This window comes from Saccopteryx leptura, chromosome 6, assembly GCF_036850995.1.
Source record: "Saccopteryx leptura isolate mSacLep1 chromosome 6, mSacLep1_pri_phased_curated, whole genome shotgun sequence".
Lineage (NCBI taxonomy): Eukaryota > Metazoa > Chordata > Mammalia > Chiroptera > Emballonuridae > Saccopteryx > Saccopteryx leptura.
Genome location: NC_089508.1, coordinates 70,384,297 through 70,406,680, shown reverse-complemented (window position 1 = coordinate 70,406,680; position 22,384 = coordinate 70,384,297). Strand labels below are relative to the sequence as shown.

Here is a 22,384-nt window from a genome sequence, read left to right as displayed (position 1 = left end):
TATTGTGACTTTGTTGAAGCCTTTACTTGTAGGTTTGATTTGCTTTGTTCTTTGTTTTTGGTCAAAAAAAAAAAAATCCTTGAATATTACCTACCATGCAAAATTTCTGGGGATAAGTTCCCTCAGCTTCTATATGTCTGGAAAAGTTTTTATTTCTCCTTCATATTTGAAGATAACTTTGATGAATATAGTATTCTTGGCTGGCAATTTCTCTCTTTCAGTATTTTGAATGTTTAAGTTCACTCTCTTCTGGCTTATAGAGTTTCTGCTGAAAAGTCTTATTATAACCTAATGGTTCTTCCTCTTTAGCTTATGTTCTTCTTTTCCCTAGCTTCCTTGAGGATTCTTTCTTTGTCATTGATTTTGACAATTTTATTACAATGTGCCTTGGAGTAGCTCAGTTTGATTTTCGGTAACTCAGTGTTCTCTTTGCTTCTTGGTTTCAATGCTCTAACTCTTTCTATAGGTTTGAGAAATTCTCAATTACTTGTTTGAATAGGCTTTCCATTCCCTTCTTCCTCTCCTCTTCTTCTGATATACCCATTATTATTATATTGCTCTTTCTGATGGGGTCAGATGATTCTTATTGAGCTCTCTCAGTTTTTGTTTTAATTCAAGTCTTTTTCTTATTTTCTTTGTAGCATCTCTAGTTGCCTCTTTCAATGTCACTGATTCTTTCCTCTACCTGGCTTGTTCTATTAGCTAAACTTGCTACCTCAGTCTTCAATTCATGTATTGAGTTCTTCATCTCTGGTTTTAAAGTTTCAATCTCCTTGGTGAGGTATTTTTGTTGTTGTTAATTTATTTTCTGAGCTCATTAAGTTTCTCAATGGTGTCTTCTTGAACCTCACTGAGTATTTTCAGAATTCAATTTTGAATTCTCTATCATTTAACTTATTGGTTTGTATGTGGTTGACTTTTTTTCTGGAGACTTTTTATTTTCTTTTTGAGCTATGTCTCTGTCTTGTGTATCCATTATATTAGATTTCTTTTTTTTATTGCATTTGAGAGTGGTATTGTTAACAACCCTTACAAAAAAACCCTAAAAAATAAAAAATTCAAATGAAAAAAATAAAAATACAGAAAATTTAAATATTGTGATAAGTAAAGGAGAAAGTCCACAGAAAAAGAAATGGAAAGCAAACAAAAAAATTAAAAACAAAACACCCTCAAAAAATAAGAATAGAAATATAAACATTAAAGAAAATAAAATTCAAAAGAGAAAAAAAGAAAATGGGTAAGAATTATAAAAAGGAAAAAAGGGCAAAAAAGGAAAAATAAATTTCGGTTTTGAAAGGTTTCTTCCAATAGGTTCGTTGTATTACAACTTTTAGCTCTATGAAGTTCCCGGGCTGTCCTCACTGAGATGTTGCTGTGGCATTGATGTAGGTGGGGCTGTAGTTGCATTGGTGGATGGGGCATGTTGTGAGGGCTTTATGGCTTTGGATTTATGGCTTCTTTGGCTTTACAGCTTCAGCTTCCTGGCTTTATGGCTATAGCTTTTGGGTGCTCCTTCCTATGTCTAAATAGATGTAGGTACTGGATGTGGAACACCTCTGTTCTTCAAGGGAGAGAGTGGCTCTGGAGAGCTAGCTGTGGGATTTGTCTCTGTCATTCTAGGTACTGTGGGGTGAGAAAGGCAAGATCTGGGAGGCTAGGGGGCCACATTTTAGTTTTTTCTGTTTCTCTTAAATGTGGGTTGCAGGCAGATGGCAGAAACACTGGCCATGACCCTATGCTCTGGCCACTTTGGTTTATCTCCCTTCCTGTCCCTCTGTATCATCATTCTTTTTGACAGAGGGAGACCCAGTCACTCCAGGTTTGTCTCCTCTTCTATCCAAAGCCTACCACAAATGCATTTTATCTTCTTCTTCTTTTTCCATTTTGTCCCACCTTTCATCTATTTGGTGCATGGATCTTTCAAGCACACCTGCAAGCCCAGGTGGGGTTTCTTTGCTGCATTATAGTTGTTCAATTTGTTGAAATTTTAAGGGGTGAGATCAGTAGTATTTCTCATGCTGCCATTACTCTGATGTCATTGAATTGAGAACATTTTATAAAAGTAAAATTAAATAAAGTCTAAATTTTATAGACTCAGAAACAGAAAGAGTCACTTACATTTATAAACTGAGTTATTTATATAGTTGAGTCATAGGCACAACCACAATTTTGAACTTATGACTCAGACTTTGTATCTTATATACAGTTAGTTTTAAAAAGTTAGGGCATTTTGCCAAGAATAAGCACAAAGTTTATATAATAGAGGATTTATAGGGACCACAGGCTTGCTCAATTATTTTTGGGATTTTACTTCAGAGTTTAAAGTACTGTCTTTGACAAGGTCTGTCAGATTTGGAGTAGACATGCCTGCACTCCAACTTCCTATTACACTTAGAATAAACCCAAACTCTTATTGCCATGACCTTCAAAGTTCTTATGATCAGGCCCTTGCCTGTTTTTTTTTTTTTTTTTTTTTTTTTTTTAGTTTCATTTATCTCTCACTACTCCCCCTAGTACTCATGTACTTCATTCACATTGGTTTTCTTTCAGTTCTTGGAAGACACCAAGTTATTCTTGCTCCTGTGAGCTGAAAATTTACCTCCTCAGATAAGTCTTTCCTATTTAAAGTAGGTGCCTTTACCCATTTACCTTTCTGTCCCGTCTCCTTGAACACCTTCTGTGTATCTTAATGTCACCACCCTACTCCATCTCCCTACTCACCTCATAGGTCTATGGTTTGTTTGTTTTCTCACTGGAATGCATAATCTGTAAGGGCACAGATCACTTCTGGAATATTCACCATTGTATTTCCAAACATCAAGGATAACATCTGGCACCAAGTGGCTATTTGATAAATATTTGTTTAGTGGATGAATCAAGGAAGTAAGCACTATTGGTTGTATGGCATGATCTACAGTTGTGGCTAAATTTATGGAAAGGGGCTGATATTAGAAGAGATGCAGATACATCTGTAGTGTGATGACAGCTGTGGAAATGTAGTGAAAATAAATCTTGTACCACACTCTCAAATTTGCAAGAAATTAAATATAAATTTATGTTTATAAATCAACCTAGCTTCAACTTTGAGAATTTCATCCCCCTACCCCCAGTTGTGGAAAACTTAACCTCAATTATTTTTGGGTTTCCCTGTTCTGCATCAAGATGGGCTAGGGTTTAAGGGTTTGATTTAGGGCCAAGGCAAGGGCTGTTGAGTCATTTGTCTACTTCGGTTACTTCTGGGGGTGTTTGCTGACTATGCTCACGCAGTTCCTTCAGGTTTGAGCTCCCTGCTGCTTCCAGATTTTTTTAAACATGGGAGATATTTATGAGGGGTGCTTATGGGCCCATCTGCTTAGAGATAAGAGGCAGTCCTTACTCTCTGAAGTTTTTCTGCTTCTGCTGTGTGCCATGGTGTAACCAGAAATACAAGAGCTTGACTCCCCAAATTGACTTTTTTTCTCTGAGCTACCTGGTCTCTGGACTCTACTTTTCCCAAGTTGCTTATCAAAGGGACTTTTATGCTTCTTTTCTTTTGGAGGACTTAGGACAACCTTTTGAAATGGATTTAGGCTTTACCTAAGCCAGGAGCTAGATATGATTTTTTCTTCCCAACTCTCCTTTGCAATTATACAGTTTGGCTATCTTTTTGAAAATATGAATAGAAAGAATAGGATAAATGAACACAATTTGCTATTTCATAATCTTACTTTGCTAATAGGAATAAAATAAGTTTGTACCAGAATAGAGGCAGGAAGTATAATTTTGATCATATCACTCTTTAACATATAAGAATGGCTTCCTGTTGCTGTTAAGATACACATCAAACTCCTTGATCTAGCCCACCACACAATGTCTGCTTCTTCAGCATAGTCATATACCCCACAGTCCCTCTCATTCTCTCTATTAGTGCTGCACTGGTGTTTTGTTGTTGAAGAAGACACTCTTTCTTTCAACACATGGTCTGTACATTTACAGGTAGCTCCTCATATGATTAACTCCCAGTCACTCACCGATTAGTAGCTCTATTGGCTTTATTATAGGAAAACTTTTCCTACTGCCACCTATTGTAGACTCTCAAACCTTTCCTTCCTACTACTTGTCCATGATGGTCACTTTCTCTCATAAGATAAGAAATGCAAAGGATAACTACAATAAAACAACATTTTCATTTGTCAGATTGGGAAAACCCCAAAAGTTTAACAATATACTATTTTGAATACACAGCACTGATATATATTGTTAGTGGGACTGTAAAACTAGTACAACTTGGTGGAAGGTAAGTTGGCTATATCTATCTAAATAATAAATATATAAATATATACTACTTGACCCAGAGAAGTTCTGAAAATGGACCCTACAGATATATTTGCACAGTAAAAAATGACACATTTATAACTTTCTTCTTTGCAGCATCATTGTTTGTAATAGAAAAAGACAGGAAAAAATTTAAGTGTACATCAATTGTAGGCTAGTAAAATACACTTTGATACACCCATTCAATGGAGCTGTTAAAAAGTGAAGAAATTTCCTGAATATTGAGATAAGTTTCTATTTTTATTAAGTAAATGCAGAATGCAAAGCATTGTGTATGGTATGCTACCTTTTGTATAAAAAGATAAAAAGAAAAAAATATATATACATACATATGTATTCAATTTGCCTGTATATGTATGGAAAACTCTGGAAAGATGCTCAGGAAACTAATAACAATGATTACTTATATTGTGGGGAAAGGATGAGAACAAAGAAGATTAGGAATAGTGTAGAATAAAAGAATAAAAATAATGAGATATTTAATGATTTTTTCTATTGTTTATCTTAAACATACGAATGTGGCATCAGTTTAAAATTAATTATTGAAATATAAAATTAATTAAACAACAGCTATCTTTTATCATTTATCTCTTCTCAAAATAGGGATATAACCAAGCTTTAAGCAAAGCTAGGTGGTTGATTATTAAACAACTCTATGCTTTCATTATATTCACTGAAATAAAATATTTTACTCCTTTCATATATTCTACTCCCAGATCAAGCTAGACAAGTATTAGGCACTATTTCCTTTTGAAGACTCCCAGGGGCTAACCTTTACTTTTTTGGTTGTTTTCAAAAAGTCAATTGTTAGAAATAGATGCAAGAATTCTTTGTTTTACAAATTTAAAGCTCAAGAGGCGAAAGTGTTTTGAATTAAAAACGAAGTGAACTCAATCTGGAAGCAACAAAAGAGACATTTCTTCAAAGTATTTCTGTTTAGCCTATCTTTATATGTACATTAAAACAAGAGCAATAAATATTTGTCAATGTTATTACTACTAAGAATTTTTAAAAACACAAGAGGATTACCCATCTAGAGATACATAAGTTATTCTTGGTCTCTGGAGGATCCCTCTTGAAGTATAAGTATAATAAGGGCATAAATGAGGTTCTTCATTACAGTTGTGGGATTAGTGAAACAAGCTGTGGGCCCATCTTGGATTAATTATTCTCCATTAAGGAAACTGATAATCAAGTAATTTAAATATAGTCAGTCCTCTTGTTGAGATTAATTCATTCATTAATATTACTGGGATCATATTTTCAAATCACAGAGTAAAATGGCATCTAATGAATTTGAAGTACATAGATAACAATTCCCTACTTACATTCTTTCCAAACTTATAATTAACCCTATATAGCAGATTTTTAGAAGGCATCCAGTTCTCTTTACTTTATCAACACATTGTCATTTTATTTTATTTAAGTTTTGTTTCATTAGAAAAATTTAACTTTAATCTACTGGTTTCTTATTTTAAAATCTGTAAGGTTAGTGTGGAACAGACAGATTTAGTAGCTCTTGAATACCTTTACATGTGAACTGACAATAATTTTTATTTCTTTAGAGGTAATACCCAAGTCCTGACACTTCTGATCCTGCTCATTACTGTTGTTTACAAAATTAATGAGGGTATAATTCAGAACATAGTAATGTTACGCTTTCTTTTCTTCTTATCTCTCTCCTTTTAGAGAAATACACGATAAAATATTTTTGTAGCCATCTCTTGTTCAACAGATGTAATTATAGAAGGGCCCAAACTCCTCTACCTTGATAAACTTAATTTCAATATCTGGTGCTTATACATTACCAGGGTACATATAAACTATTCTGTGCTTTTGATTCTGTTCCCCAAAAGCATAGACACAAAGGGAAATCACATAAACTGTAATCCATTGAAAAGACTTAATTTCCTTGTCCTATTTGGTCTACATGCACCACCTGGTGGTAAAGTAGTGCATTTCAAATGCAGTGTGTGTGTGTGTGTGTGTGTGTGTGTGTGTGTGTGTGCGCGCGCGCGCGCGCGCACGTGTGTGCGCATACGGTCTAAGGGTATTAACATGGGAAAAGAATATAATCTTAATATACATTCCTAAATATTGATTCACATTAACAATGCAATTATTCTGCAACAAATATCTAATAAAACACTAGAAACACTATATGTGTGTTAGAATAGCAAGTAAAGTGGAGAACAACTCATGTTGAAAAGTAAAATAGCTTTCTTATTTGCATTAGCTATAGTTCTTATAATTCCATACAAAAATTAACATCTACTTATTGTGCTAATGTTCCTTTTGAGGCAAAAGTCAAATACTGATAATCAATGTAAAGCCATTTTCTTTATTTAAAAGAATTTTAATAATAATTTTAAAAGCATGCATCCTTTTCCTTTTATCAGTAGTGAAAGTTACAAGTCACAGAAATTTAAAACTACAAGGCATCAAGTAATAATTTAGACTAATACACTAAGTTTACAAATGTAGCAGCTGAAACTCAGGAACATTAAGTGACCTGTCCAAGGTCATACTGGTAATTAGTGGCCTAACTCAAATAAGAACCCAGGTTCTTCTCATTTTCAATCTAGAAATGTCAAATCTAAAAGTTATATGCATATATAATGGTGAAATATTTCTATATGAAGGTATATACTCTTGACTCAGCTGTATTGTGCTTTAGGACACCAAGATGTGAGTTAATACAGATTAGTAGTTTTATTCTAACATTTTGAACACAAGGGAGTGATAGAAATGCATGCATCATAAAGCTATGAAAAATATTTTCCATTAAAAAGTTTCTTATATATATTTAAAAAAATATTTTTCAACTTATATACAACTGCTGTATTGTAAAAACAATTTAAAAAATTTCCTTTTCACTTTTAACTGCTTCAGAATCAGACAGTTATTTCTACTAAGGAGATACCCACTTGGAGATTTAAGCATAAACCATGTTCATAGCTCCCTCTCATGACCATTGAATGAATACTATACAAGCCTCTTTTATTCTCACTGTTGTATTCAACTAACAGCTCACTGGTTAAGTTTTAATTGCTTCCAATGAGGTCAGCAAAGGTATTTATCGAAAAGCCCTGAATAAAAGGCTCCACACACATACACACAAGCATACACGCACTCTCACACACAGAGAAAATCCTCTTGCCTGTTGATTTATGGAAACAATTATGATTCTGCTGGAGCATTTCTCAGCTGAGAAGTAGTTTGTAGCAACAGTAGAGAGGCTCAAGTTGCAGAAGGCAGACAACAGACATGGAATTCCTGTGTATCCAGCTGTTATCAACAGAACAAGTAAGTTACTGTTATTTGTCTTTAAAAATAATGCTGAACGTTTTCTAGTAGATTATCTCTTTCTCTGGTTTTAGCACGGAGGGTAAAAGTAAAGTTACCAGATTTTTGAGCCATGTAATTATCTATTGTAACTTCGCTGGGGAACTTACATAAAGATAAGGTTGAAGTTCTCCAGAGCAAGACTGACATTTCACTTGAGAAATGTGAGCAGTTCAGGAGAAGGTAATTGATTAACCACAAATATAAAGGCATATAATAAAGAAATCTAGGGAAAGCATTTTTGTTTTGTTAATAATCATTTTAGAACTTAATTTAAACCAATAGCTCTAATTTCAAATAGAAACTGGATTGAACAGTACAATCATACTCTTATTCATGTCTACTCATGCATAACTTTAAAAATCTACATATAGAGTGGTAAAGATATTGACATCCTGTGAAAGCTGTTTTAAACGTACCTCCACAGTACACACCACACTGTGTGTTATAATACTATTTACATACTTAAAGTTATACAGACAATTTTTCATTTTCCTTTCTCCTCCTGTTCCTATTCTTATTCTTTCATCGCAAACAGAAGTCAAGGAGCAAACAGCGTGGCAGCAACTGAACTTACTACAACCTATTTTTATAAGGATATACCAACAGAGTGAAGGACTAATCCTATGTTGTTATCAGGAACTAAAAGGATAAGGCTAACAATTTGGAAAGAGCAACTACTCTTTCTTAAATCAATCTACAATTCGCAGATAGGAAGAGGTCAATGACCTAGGCGCAACAATCAACTCAAGATTTAATTTTCATTATGTTATTCATGAACACCCGGGGTACTACACTATAATGCGCAAATGGATACTGACATGGATCCTGCCAACTTTGCTCTACAGTTCATGCTTTCACATTATCTGTCTAGTGGGTACTATATCTTTAGCTTGCAATGACATGACTCCAGAGCAAATGGCTACAAATGTGAACTGTTCCAGTCCTGAGCGACATACAAGAAGTTACGATTACATGGAAGGTGGGGATATAAGAGTGAGGAGACTCTTCTGTCGAACACAGTGGTATCTGAGAATTGATAAACGAGGCAAAGTCAAAGGGACCCAAGAGATGAAGAACAATTACAGTAAGTAATGTCTTTTATTTATAGCACTACTAATGAACCATAAAAATCTTTCAAAAAATCAATTTTCAAGTGACATGATTTGTTTCCTTTTTATTTTTAAGTAATAAATCTCATCTTCTAATTTCTCTCAATTTGGATAGTTGAACTATATTCCTAAAAACATCTCCTGGAACAAAGCAAATTTACTAATTTAGTTGAAGCTGATAATCCATGCTAATTTGAAAATATATTCTTCATGTTGTAAGTTCAAAATGCTCATAAATTAAGCAAAATATAAATGATATAATTCACACTGAAATATCATTGATTTATTATCGGCTAGCAAAGCTCATTAAGAATGCTAATAGAGTACTCAGTAAATGATTACCAAAAGTTAATTAGTTTGAGGAGCAGAGAATTTATTTTCTAAAAATTCTTTGATTTTCTTTGAAAGAATATGTCTGTGATGTAAAACATTTAATCTGTGCTCATAAACTCATTCAGTGACTTGTGCAGTTGTGTATAGTCATAAACAAAAGGAAATCTCTGGTATGCTCATTTGTTCATGTCGTAATAAGCTTGCATTAGATTGCTTAATTTTTTACCTACATAGAAAAATAGGTTCCTCCTAACATTTTATTTATATAAAGCTTCTATGCCATTATTCTCTATTATCTTAAGAAAAAGATAAATGTGAAGGAAGAAGTAAAAGTTGAGTTGGAAATGTTAATTCCATAATATTCAATTAGCAAGCCTTACATTTTCCTCAAGAATCACTTATTCTTTTTATGTTGAAATCTCAAGTTTGAATTTACCCTTTAGCAGTTTTGATTAATAGCCAATTTCAATGGTATTAAATTTAATGGGGTAAAATACATACCTCAACATATACATTAGCATTTTAAAGTCCCTGAGTGAAAATAAATTTTGTTTGTATGATTAGTACTTGAACACTGTTATTAATATATCATCTTATAAGATTATGTGTTAAAGTCAATTGAAAAAGAATGCATGGGGAAGATGGTGTAAACATTTGTCTAGGACATTGCCAAGCTTGGCTAGTAAATATTTAAAACTTTTGTTGTTTTTTTTTGATGAATAGTTTTTGAGTTTCTTAGTTAATTTAACTATAATTGATATAGAATGTTAAGGTCATTTTAGTGGGTTGTTAACAGTTATGGTTTTATAATTGTTATTAATAATAAAGTTATGTTATTCTTAGAATATTGTTCTGATTATACTGAAATGTAGCTAAGGAAATAACAATTTGGAGGAAGGTTTTGTGGTTTGCCATTTTTATTTGAGCAACCTAATTTGGTTTATAATCAATTCATTTAAAAGTTATTGAGATTTCTCATGGATAATGGAACCTGATGAAGAAGATAGAGCCCAGGGGGAAGTTATAACCCATAAGTCCAACCCCCTTTCTGAATTGCTTTGGAACATTTTCTTACTTTTTCTGATTCTCAATTTTTCATCTGTAAGATGTGGGATATATCTCCTAGTTTTTAGAGTATATTTTATTATAAACCACAGACATTATATAACATAAATGTGAAAAATCCAAGTACTGGTACTCATAATTATCACACACATTGAATGAAATGAAAGTAATATTATATCAATGATAAGTAATATTATCTCAATGCTAATTTAAAATTATAGCAATAAAGTTATCAAACCTAATCACTGTAGAATTTTTCTATATGCTGACTAATTCCTTTTAAATGCATTTGTCAAATAATAGAAAAGTGAAAAATTAGATGTAAAGTTCAGTAAAAGTTAATAATATGTAGACTTATTTGGGATAAAGAATATCTACACCTAGAGTGCATTCACATAGTAAGTTTTATTTGTGTTAAAATGTCTTAAAACCATGAAACATAGGCATTTGTAGATATACACAAAAAATGCTAAAGTTACTTTGTAGTTTGAAATAATATTTAGCATGAACCTTGAGTAACCATAAAGGCGATTTTGTAAATCATTTCTCCTCTAACACTAATTTTACAGTACGAAAGAAAGAAAGAAAAAATAAAGAAAAGAAGGGAGTGACAACAATAATGGGTCTTGAAAGATTACTTACTTCACCCGTCATAAATATAGCTCTTCCTAAGAGCGTAGTTTATAAGATATTGCTAGGATAATGGATGGGAGTGAGCAGGGGAAGTGGACAATCTGGGTGTATATTTCTGCTTTCAGAAGGTGTTGAGTTGAGGTAGGTGGATGGGAAGCCTAAAGGAAGAGAAGGGGAATAGTAGGGAGGTAGATATGATAGTTCAAGTGTTATATCTTCAGATAACTTAAAAAATTACTTAAGCTACTCTCAGTTGTGAAGGTTTCACATCAGTCTTATCTTAATTCTAGTGCTGTCTTGTGAAATATTTTAAATTTGTATTAGAATGAAATTGCAGAAAAAGTATAGCAAGGAACCCAATAGGAATAAGACTTGTATTAGTGGACATATAAGCAAGATCCAACTATGTAAATGTAGAAACCCATGAGAAGCCAAGAGATGCTGGACCACATTTTTGACTCTTCAATGGAGAAAAGCTGTTACTGGAGAACTGGTCCTGAGGTCACACACTATTACTGCCCAGGAAGCAAGAAGCCCTTTTCTATCAACTTGTTCTCTCTGGTGGCTCCACAGTTAGCTTACAGTAGGTTTCTAAGTGATGAAGCTAGAACTTAACCTGAACTAATACAAGGGTAATAAAAGCATAAAATACCCCTCAAAAATGAAATACATCTCATGTTCTTTGCAGAAGAGGAGCATTAATAACTATTATCATAAAGGGACTGGCAATGGATAATCAATAGTTCCACTGCTGTAGGCAAAACTCTCCTTTGGAGACAAGGCCAGAGGGTGAATTTAAATTGTTGGACCAAGCAACCCATCAGCAGACAGAAACAATCACTCCACACCTGACAGAAATAACACTGCTGTTTAAGTTGGGAAGAGAGGTGCTGAGTGAGGGACGGCAGCAGTGCCCTGGGCAAGTGACACCCGGTCTGAGAGACAGATGTGGAGCAGAGGGCTCCGTCTCAGGATGGTTTTCTCTCTTGGCATCTGGTTACTAAGGAGTCATGCTGTTCCCAACAATGGTCAATATCACCCATTCCTTTTAAGAAAAAAAAATCATTAGGTGTCATAAACCACTGATTCCAAAAAAGTATGCTTTCCTGGTTATAGTTAAGCATTATAAATTCCATAGCAAGAAAAGGGTTAGCCATTCTGAAAATGGGCCAATGATTTGGCAATATTCTCTTTGGGATTGTTAGACTGTGACGGGATATGGCCTAACAATTGGCAGAAAGCAAATAAACACAGTGTTGTTGGATTTGACTTTGGATACAAAGTCTTCAGCAACTCAATTGTCAACAACTCTTTGGATAAGCTCCTAATCAACAATAATCTCTGCTAGTAGCTACTAACTATGGTAAACTTGCTTATGCGCCAAACACTTCTTAACAAGTTAACTAAAAGAAGGATAATTCACATTGTCAAAATAAAAACAAGAAAACCAGGACAACCCCACCTTTAAAAAATAGATAATAAGGAACATATCTGTAGAATCGAATGAAAATGTTCAAACTATTGACAAAATAGAATCTTGCAGAACTGATTACCTGCATGCTCTTAAGTAAATTATCAAGGCTTTAAATTATGAAAGATGCATACATTTCTATGAAACAGATTTGAAAATATTAGCTATTTTTTAAAAGTCTAATATTAAAGATTATTTTTCATTCTGTAGACTTCTTCTTCTTCTTCTTCTTTTTTTTTTTTTTTTGGAAATGCAAGTGCCTGGCACGTAGGAAGTGCCAATAACTTAGTTTATTGCAACAGGTACATATTTCATTTATTTTGTAAAATCTCATCTGGACTCTCATGTTCATTTCTATATGACCCAGAGCATCTAAACCTGTGCTTTCCCTTGTTACTCAGCTGGATCACAACTCTTCAGCCTACAGTCTTAGAGCAATCAGAGACAAAAGAAAACTGGAGAGAATGCAAGACGCCAGCCTTTAGATAGATGGAAGGGTTTCCTTTTCTAGATTTTTCTGTTTATCAACCTTGGCTAAACATTGTCAAGAGCTAGAGAACTTGAAAAAAAAATACTGATGCCAGGTCCCACACACAAAGATTCTCATTAAATTGAATTGGGGTGCAGTCTGGGCATCAGGAATTTTAAAGTTCCTTAGATAATTCTGACATGTCACCAAGGCTGAGGACCCTTGGACTAAGAGGATCACAGTAGAGTGCTGGGAAACCACAGCTCCATTAAGTCAGAATCTTGAGAGGGTGGGGAGGACCTAGGCATTAATATTTGTTACAGCTCTCTGGTGATTTTACTATGCAGGTAAAGTTGGAAACCACTCATAAATGGAACCAAACGTTCTAATTCACCCTGAATACACTTGGGTGTCCCAGGAATATTTTGGAATCTTTAGAGGGCTCCAGAGTTAACTTGTCCTGCAGGATTTTAAAATAGGTTTATCAGGAATGAATCTCTTAATTATGCATTAAGGAAGTTCTCCTGGGTCCATTGGACCTCTTTGACAAATCTCAGTGGTTCTGATGGTTCCAACATTTGGTGAACTGGTCTGGCAATGTATATGATGACAGCTCGAAAGCTGCTATGTAAGAAGGCTTCTTTGGTGAGAGAGTTCCTTGCAGAGATAGTAAGTAGGTCCTGAGCCACAGTGTCACAATGACAGGCAGGTCTGAATCTCTTCTGAAACTTTCAGGTAGTGCTGTAGCAGTGGACGGGAGTACAGGCTCAGTGCCAGCTTACTTGCCACAAATGAGCCACTTGTGACTATGAACCTAGATGCTTCCAAATTAAGATCTCACCTCCTATGGCCACCCCACCGAGTTCAAAGGCAGTGATTGAAAGAGACAATCTCCAGTCTAGAAAACCCAGGAGAGGGGGAAGAAATGACAAGCCTAGAGGGTCTGTCCAGGTTAGTAACAAGGACATGAAGCTAGAAATTTGTTCTCTTTTAACTATGGGATTAAGGCAAAGTTTTCTTTCTTTTCTAAGGATCCGAGGTTACTTCCTCTGCATCAAATAATTTTAGTTAGCACAGTAATTTCTTTTATATCACTATGAAATGCAAGACATTTTTATTTTAATTTCACAAATAGCACATAGAAGAAAAGGCAAGAATTGTGTAATGTCTAAGTAATAAAAGGGGAAAAAATACTCCTTAAATAAAAAAGGTTTCCAAATGAATTCCTCCCTTTTTTAAACCATATCTAATCTTTCATAAAAACACATTTTATCAAGGTATGATTGACATACAAAAAGCTCTACTTATTTGATGTATATAACTTGATGAATTTGGAGACACATATATATCTGTGAAATTATCAGCACAATTTATGCCATAAACGTATTCACAACTTCCAAAACTTTTCTCATACCCTTTTTATTTATAATAATAATAATTATTTTTGTGATGAGAACACAAGATTTATCCTCTTAGCAAATATTTAATTTTACAATGCAATATTATAAACTATAGGCACTACACTGTACAGCAGAGCTCTGGGACTAATATAGTATCAATACATCTTGTATAACTGAGACTTAATACCGTCTGACAATACCTTTTTGTTTCCTATTCCCCCATCCCATGACAACCACCATTCTACTCTGTGCTTCTATAAGTTTATTTTAGATTCATCCTATAAGACTTAAGTGGTATCATGAAGTCTTTGTTCTTCTGTGCCTGGCTTTTTTCACTTAGCATAATGTCCTCTTAGCTCATATCCAATCTTTCCATGTGCAAAGTTAGTTGGAAAATGAAGGTCTCTGCCTTTTACATGGTTCTGAAAGCCACATTAAAGAATCAATGAACATTTAATTTGATTAAGATTCATATCTGCTTTTGAGATTTTATCTATACCTAACTTAGGTAGAGAAGCTATACATTCATTCGCCAAAAAATATTATTCAAGTTAGCTAGTTTTGAATGGGTTCATATAATACTATATAAAGACAAAGGAACTAGGGTGGGGAAGGAGAGGGAGAATTATTCAATATCCATGTCCATGTAAACTCTGCCTTTTAAATGGACAACACCATTCTCAGAGGGAAAAATGTTGATGTACATTGGAAAGAATGGGCTTCAGAGAGTTTCTACTTTCTCCAGTCTACTTCCTGCAGAAGAATGTAATCACTTCTACTGGAGTGAACATGAGTACTTGATAGAGCCAGTAGCAAGTGTCCTGCTAAGAATAAATACGAAAAAAAAAAAAAATCTCTTTGTGAACAGGAGAGAAAAGGCAAGAGAGGAAAGGAAAAAGAACTTGATATAAATGTTAATGGATTTTGCATTTTAAATTTAGAGTGAATTTAAATACAGAGTCTCATAAAATGTAGCTCTATTAACTTTTTGATGAACTTAAAAATAAAGGCAATGGAATTCAACAGATGGATAAGCCAGTAGTGGGAGGATTTCTGAGACCAAAACAAAACAAAATAGTATCCAGAGGGATTAAAGTGATAATAAGATGTTGTAATTGTTACTCAAATAGGAAGCTTGAATCTACTGGTTAAATTTGTGCCTAAAACTGTAATAATCTGTGCCTATTTATCAGGACAATTCTGAAACTGAGTTTATTTTTTTATGATGTAAGACAAGAGAGATGAAGTATATTTAAACATCTTTAAATATCATATGTATCATGTTCCATTAAAAGCTATTATAATAGTTTTCATTTCTCTACCTATTTGAATTTGAGATATAATTGTAGATAAAGCTGACAGAATGATTTGAGATGAAATTCAGAATCACCTCAGCCTGCAGATTTGTCTTAAGGCAGCAATTCCAAACTTTGTTTCTTGGAACACCAGTGTCCCTGGAGATATTAATGGTGTTTCCTGCAGCAGAGTTTCTGTGGCTAACCGATCGGGGAATATTAAGTCAAAGCTTAACAAGTGTTTTCACAGCAGAAAGTCTCTAAGCCTACACCACATAGGTATGACTGCTAAACTCAGAAGACTATATAGTTTCCCCAATTTAGATGAGCACAGAGCACACGCAATCCTCTCACCCTCCTCACTCTCACCCCCAATTGGGTAAAACATTTAAATTTTATTATGCTGAAAATTGAGAGCTATTGGATCTAGTTGTTGTGTAATGAAGAACTAAAGCCAAGTTTTCACTCAGTTGTTTGTTCCAAATAAAAAAGCTGGATGATTAGCTTGAACCAATAGTTAAAAGAATGACATTGAACCAAAAATTTGTGCTGAAGTCAGGAGCCTGAATATGATTTTGCACTATGAGGGTAATATTTAGGGTATGGATACTGGGCTGAAATCCAGAGATTTTTCAGTAAGATTTAAGCCTAGTTTAAAGCTCTTTCTTGGCTATGAACAACTTTATAGAATCACTCTCCTCATTTGAAATGATGCCCAATACCTATTATTTGGACAACCTAGAAACCAACCAAAAATCAAAAATGTCTTTGGATTCCAACATGATTGAAAAACTCTTATCTTATGTACCTGTAAACAATACACTTTTATTCTATTTTTTCAAAAAAGTAGTTTGAGCAAAAACTGAAGTTTTTTCAATTGTGTAAATAAAGAACAAGTTTCATTTACTGGCCCAAAATTATTCAGATATTTGAAATTTAGTATAACCTGGAGGGAGAATTGCAAATTTAATGAATTAATTACAGTTGAACAGATCACTTACTTGAGATTTTAAGTAGAATTGCCTTTTTAGACATACATAGCATATTTGCCTTGCCCTATTGTTCTTTACATTTGCATTTGGCAATGCCACCAGAATGTCAGTTCTGGAAAGTTAAACATCATGTCTTATTCTTCTTTCTATCTCTCAATGGTAGAGAGGAAGTAATACTTAGCTCAATGTAAGAGGTGGAAGAAAGAAGAAGGACTGGCAATCACTAAATGTATTTCTTCCTTATGTTTTTACATATCTAAGGTTAGTTATATGTAAGAAACAGATTACTAAATTATCATGAAAATTTGGCATGAACAAGAATTAAAAGCTTTGGTGAAATAAAAAGAGAACACCTCGCTTCCCTCTTATTCTCTATCATTAAAAAATGTCTTGTCCTCTAGAAGTCATTTGACTTAAGTGTTTTCTAGGTAATTTCAAGGAACTAGTGGGTAAGTTTTATTGTAGAGGCCAACTATCTAAGCTGGTACAGTTATCACTGGTGATACTAGGAGGGTGATTGATAGGACATGGTAAAGACAAACTCTGGAAGAGCTATGGCCTCCTCAACACCCATTCTTATTCTCATTTGACTATCAGCCAATCCTGCATATCAAACACTACATACAGAAAAAATAATAATTCATCATTGATATTGGCTTAAGGGATATATATGCGCATTAAAAAAGAAAGAAAGAGTCTTTAAGAATTGCATGAGCTATAATGGTAAAAACAAGTAGTGGGCTGATAAATTCTGGGTAGGGATCTGCCTACTTATTAGTAGCTCTTGTAAGATTGATCCTGGACTGGGTGACTTGGTGAGCAGTGGTGAAAGGAGGAGAGGACATGTATATAAGGAGACAGAGCTGGGGAGAAGTGGCAGATTGGTGAACATACTCTCAATTTGTTTTAGTGCCAGTAGCCCGACCCTCAGTCCCTTGGTGTCTCTAACTGGACTTCTGACCACAGGCCTGTTTAGTTTGGTTAGTATGGAAGCAGTAATCATGGGGGGTTTACCTGCAGGCAGTAGACAATTTTCTCCCTGTGTGCTTGAATAATGAATGTATCATGTAAAATTTGGAAAGGTTGGTGACTTCTCTTTTCAGTCACATATTAATTCAATAGTCACTGAAACTTTCCTATATCAGACTGACATTTCAGTAGTAAGTCATAAATACTAAGTAGTAAGTAAGTAGTATGTCTGCAGTGCATGTTTTTAGAGAATTAACAGTTTAGTTGGGGGTGGGGGGATGAAGGGTGAACTACAAATCAGAGGAAGAGAGTTTTGAGCACATTGAGGAATTGCCTAATGCAACTGGAAGAGGGTGGCGTGGAATTCTTTTCTGGAGAAAAACTGACCCGAAGAATGATCAGGATGAAAGAGAGAACAAATGTATTACCTTCAGAGAACATACTTTTTGTAGATGATTGGTAATAAGAGAGTATTGCAAGGTTGCAAAATGACTTAATTTCTTTTTAGGTACCAATGTTAACCCTACTTAAAAAAAAAAGGTTAAAATTTTTTTTTTATTAAAAACATGAGAAAAATATTTGACCTTTATTAACTTTCAGACTTTTTCTGATTGCCCTGTTAACTAAAAATGGCTATTTCTTTTAATGGGTAACTTTATTTTTGAAGAAATAATTTAAGATGGAATGATAAACATAAATTAAATAGGAATAATATTGCTTTTTTGGATAACTGCATAGTTTTCTCTCTTTAATGCCTTTTTGCTCTTTGATCATAATTATAATCTGCTTAAGTCAACTACTCACAAATAATCATTGTAAAAGCTACATTATCCTTATGGAGGACTTTTCCCTCCCCCAAAATAGTTTCTAAAAAGTAAAAGCAACAGTGGTTTTGAGGCAATATGTTTAGCCTTTAAAGACACAGTTATGGAGGTTATGTGCCACCTTCTTTGATATAAGACAACTTTTACTATCATTAGAGTTGGATCACTTGTTTCAGCTCTTTAACTAGGACACTCAGTAGTCAAGCAGCTGGCATGGTTTTATTCCCTTGAAATCATGAAATTGGCAATGAGCTGAGATGTCTTCCATTTACATGAATCTATGGAAGTGTTTCTGTTTCTGAGAAATTGTGTTTGTTCAGCTCTCTTTCTGCACAAACAATTCATTGTAAAATAATGTTTAATAGACATACAGAGGTGCTGTACACTTTGAAAAGATTCTGGCTAAATTTGGTCTCCATATATTTTTAACTGGCTTGAAGTTGATCAGATGTTAGATAATAATTCATTCCCCAAAAAGACAAGCATGAATCTATATATCATGGTTGGTAAGTTGTACTTGAACCTAAATTTATGATATTTTAAAGTATTATCTAATAATTTATCAGGTATTCACATTAATATTACTATTCAAAATACTGCAATGTATAGAAATAAATTTTTGTTTTTGTCATAAACCTTCTAATTTAGTCTATGTAAAAATGTACAATGTACAACGAGAAACATTGAGTGACCACATATAAGTAGATAACTAAATAGATGTCAATTCTTTAAAAGTACATATGCTAATGTTAAAATTGATGCAGTTGGGTACTTTATTCCATTCTAATTATTTCTCAAAAGCCTCTGTGCTATAAGCTTACAATCATTATTAGTCCTTTTCACAGAAGGAAAGACCCTCCGAAGACTGGCCAGCTTGATAAGTTTATTAGTGTACAAGTTCTAGTTTTGAAATTATACACAGGCCTGTTTTGCCCCTTAGTTAGGCACTGTTAATTTTAAGAAAGACTGGTGTTCAAAATTAACTGATGATTAAAATGACCATTTGAAAAATCTCTGTGTTAAAGGATTGTTTTCTGGAAATATTTGGGTGCTCAGTTAACTTATAAAGAATAGACACTGAATAGTAGGCCTGATGAACTCACAGTGTGATTAACATGGTTATGTATTAAAAAGCAAGAAGTTTATGTTCAGAATATCATTTTAAACAACCTAGATTCCTTATAGCCAACTCAAGTTACAAGAGACTTTGAAGAGGACAAAATGAGGCATTTTTAAGTAACATTTCCCCCCACAATAAAAACACAGGCCATTAATATTATTTTAAGATACTAAGAACAACTACTTCAACAGGTAAACATATTGGGTGGCTACTCTGGCTGGCACTGGAAACACTTGATATCTTTTATCTAGTTTATAATCTTCACAGAGCACTCGAGGTTGCAGAGTTATCCTCCTTCTGCAGATGGGGCAAGTTTGGCTCATAGAGTTAACTAACTTGCTCTAGATTCCCTAGCTAGTAACTGTCAGTTGGTATGTGAATCCAAAGTTTAATACCAAAGCATAATTTTAGTTATCGCCATATATAAATAATATTATTAAAATATCACATTAATTTGCACCCTGCAGTGGGATAATTTGCATGTGAAGAACTATTAACAGCTGAAATTTTCTTCTCTGTGATATGACCTAATGAGTACTTGGTATTACCTTCTTATCATTAAATAAAAACTTTTCTCCAACTTTCCTTATACACAGCATCTTCATCTGTCTTTCTCTGAGTTGGCATAGAAACCTTCAGTTTATTTTGCTTACAAATTGCTAAAGATGCTGAATATTGTAATTTGGTTGTATTTTAAACACATTTCTGATACTTATTAAAAATATTTATAATTCTCTTTCTTAGTAAGTGTTCTCAATTATTATAGAGTATTTATATATACACAATTGAATTTTAGAGAATAAAGCAGTTAATTTTAGGAATACAGGCCAGATAGTTCTCCTCACCAAAGGCCACTAAATCCAAATAGAACAAATACAAAAACAAATAAAAGAAACAGCAGAGAGTTTATTCTAATAAGCACTTCTGAAAGATAGATTGAAGAAAGTAGTTTACTGGAAAATGGGTTCTTTCTTCTCTCCATGATTACTATATTCTCAATTTATTCTCAGCTTCACAAGTGGTAGAGATCATTAGTGGCCTAACCAAAGGCTGGTTATGGCTACCACATACGGTTTTTGCATCTGAAGAATGTCTTGTCAAGCTGGGAATTAAAGCATACACAAATATTAAGTTAAAGCAGTAATAGATAAGACACAGAGCAATGAGTCTGTGAAATCAGCCTCAGGAATAGAGAACTTTCCTCATGGAAGCTGTGAATTTGGCTGAAGATCTCCTTAGGAAGCATGTTTCTCTCTTTTCTAACAGTAAACTTAGAGAGGAAAATTTCTAGTGTGTGTTAATACCCCACTTTGTAGCATTGAGAAAGAAATTAGATTATTTGCTTGAAAGCACACTGACAGTTGTATGGGACAAAGCCAACTCCATTCTGGAGATACAGGGCTGGAAGGGACCTTTGAGACCATCTAGGCCAGAGATCCTGACATGCAGTTTGCATTTGGCTCTCAGGAAAAACTGTATACAACATATTGGGAAGTAGATTTAAAGCTTCCATCAGATATTCAAAAGTACCTGTATGTTGAAAAAGAAAAAAAAAAGGAAGTACTGAATCTAGCCACTATGCTTATCTCATTGAAGGACCTGAGACACAAAGAAGTAAGGTAACTTTTCAAAATCATGTCATGAATTAGTGGTAGTGTTTTTTTGGACTAGAACCAAAGTTTTCTGTATCTTAGTTCACAATTATTTTAGTTGCATCCACAGTGCATGCAATATGCATTGTTACTGTGGTTTGTAAAAGCAAAAGCTTAGTTGATTTTCCTCTATTTACATACTTTTAAAAATAGGATCATTTTCCATTGTGTCCTCCCACCAAGAGTTAAAAAGTGGGTATGTTCTTTATAAGTAAAAGAATCATCAGAGGGGAGAATATTGCTCTGAAGTGTTTGTTATAACATGAAAACCCAGTGTTTATATATTAGGAAAAAGAGATCAGCAAATTGATTATAGTTGGTTATCTATAAGATAAGCCCAAATACCGATCCACATATTCATTCATTCATTCAGCAAATGTTTTTACTTACTTATTTATTTATTAGATTTTGTTTATTCATTTTTTTTTTTTTAGAGAGAGAGAGGAGAGAGAAAGAGAGAGAGAGAGAGAAGGGGTAAGGAGCAGGAAGCACCAACTACCACATGTGCCGGTTTTGAACTGGCAATCTCAGCGTTCTAGGTCGGTGCTTTATCTACTGCACCACCACAGGTCAGGCCATTTGGCAAATATTTTTAAGTACTTCGTTCATGCCAGCAACTGTGCTAGCTGCTGGGAATGCAGTACAGTAGGGCTCGAGCTAGAAATATGTTTGCCCTCACTTAGTTTCTAGCAATCCTTCCCTATCTGCCATTTTGAATATCTTTTCCTAACAAATCTCCTGAGGGGTATGGGCAGCACATATGTAATGGACTTCAATAACTGAGTAGAGATACAGATGTCAAGTAGAAGCCAAAAGACAGTATTATTTTAAAAAGAAGAAAAACAAATGGTGCCATATTTGGATTGTTTGGTATCAATAGCAACAACTTGTAACTGAGTTTTCTTTTCCCTGTCAAATGCTTAAACGGCTATGCTAGTGGGTTAAGCAATTATAAAGGACGTTGAATAAGGTAATTAGTAAGTAATTACTCTATGCAGAGCATTAATATAAGCTGAGGTGAGAGTGAGGGGTGAAGAAAGGGGTGGTGGTGAGAATTAAGTTGAAGAAGAGTTGATATACTAAATGTAAAAAAGAATAGCACTCTAAACTCCTTGTCCTAAAGTTTAAGAGAAAAAAATGTAATGTATATTTCCCCTGACAAGAATTCCACTGAAGAAGACTTCTGTTAAAAATGGAACCACTTTTAAAGTTAAGAGCTACTAATCATGGGAAATTTTAACTAAATGTCACATGGAGTTAAAAGGCAATTTGATCTAGTTCATTAGGATTTAAATTAAGACTGCAATTTAATTCAATATTTATGGAGCACCTTTAACATATAAGGTGATGCATATATTCTTTTGAATTAGTGTTTTGGGTTTCTTACATT

General features: G+C 34.0%; 2 protein-coding genes across 2 annotated transcripts in view; one reads left to right on the top strand and one right to left on the bottom strand.

Annotated features, from left to right (window-relative positions):
- FAM227B (family with sequence similarity 227 member B) overlaps positions 1-22,384 on the bottom strand; it is a 236,095-nt gene that overhangs the window by 64,644 nt on the left and 149,067 nt on the right. The gene's annotated exons all lie outside the window — the stretch shown is intronic.
- The window catches only part of FGF7 (fibroblast growth factor 7), a 60,918-nt gene continuing 45,939 nt past the window's right edge, over positions 7,406-22,384 (top strand). Inside the window, exons 1-2 of the mRNA XM_066343502.1 lie at positions 7,406-7,620; positions 8,198-8,746. Coding sequence (XP_066199599.1) covers positions 8,461-8,746 — 286 coding nt within the window. The 5' untranslated portion in view covers positions 7,406-7,620; positions 8,198-8,460. The remainder of the gene's footprint in view (positions 7,621-8,197; positions 8,747-22,384) is intronic.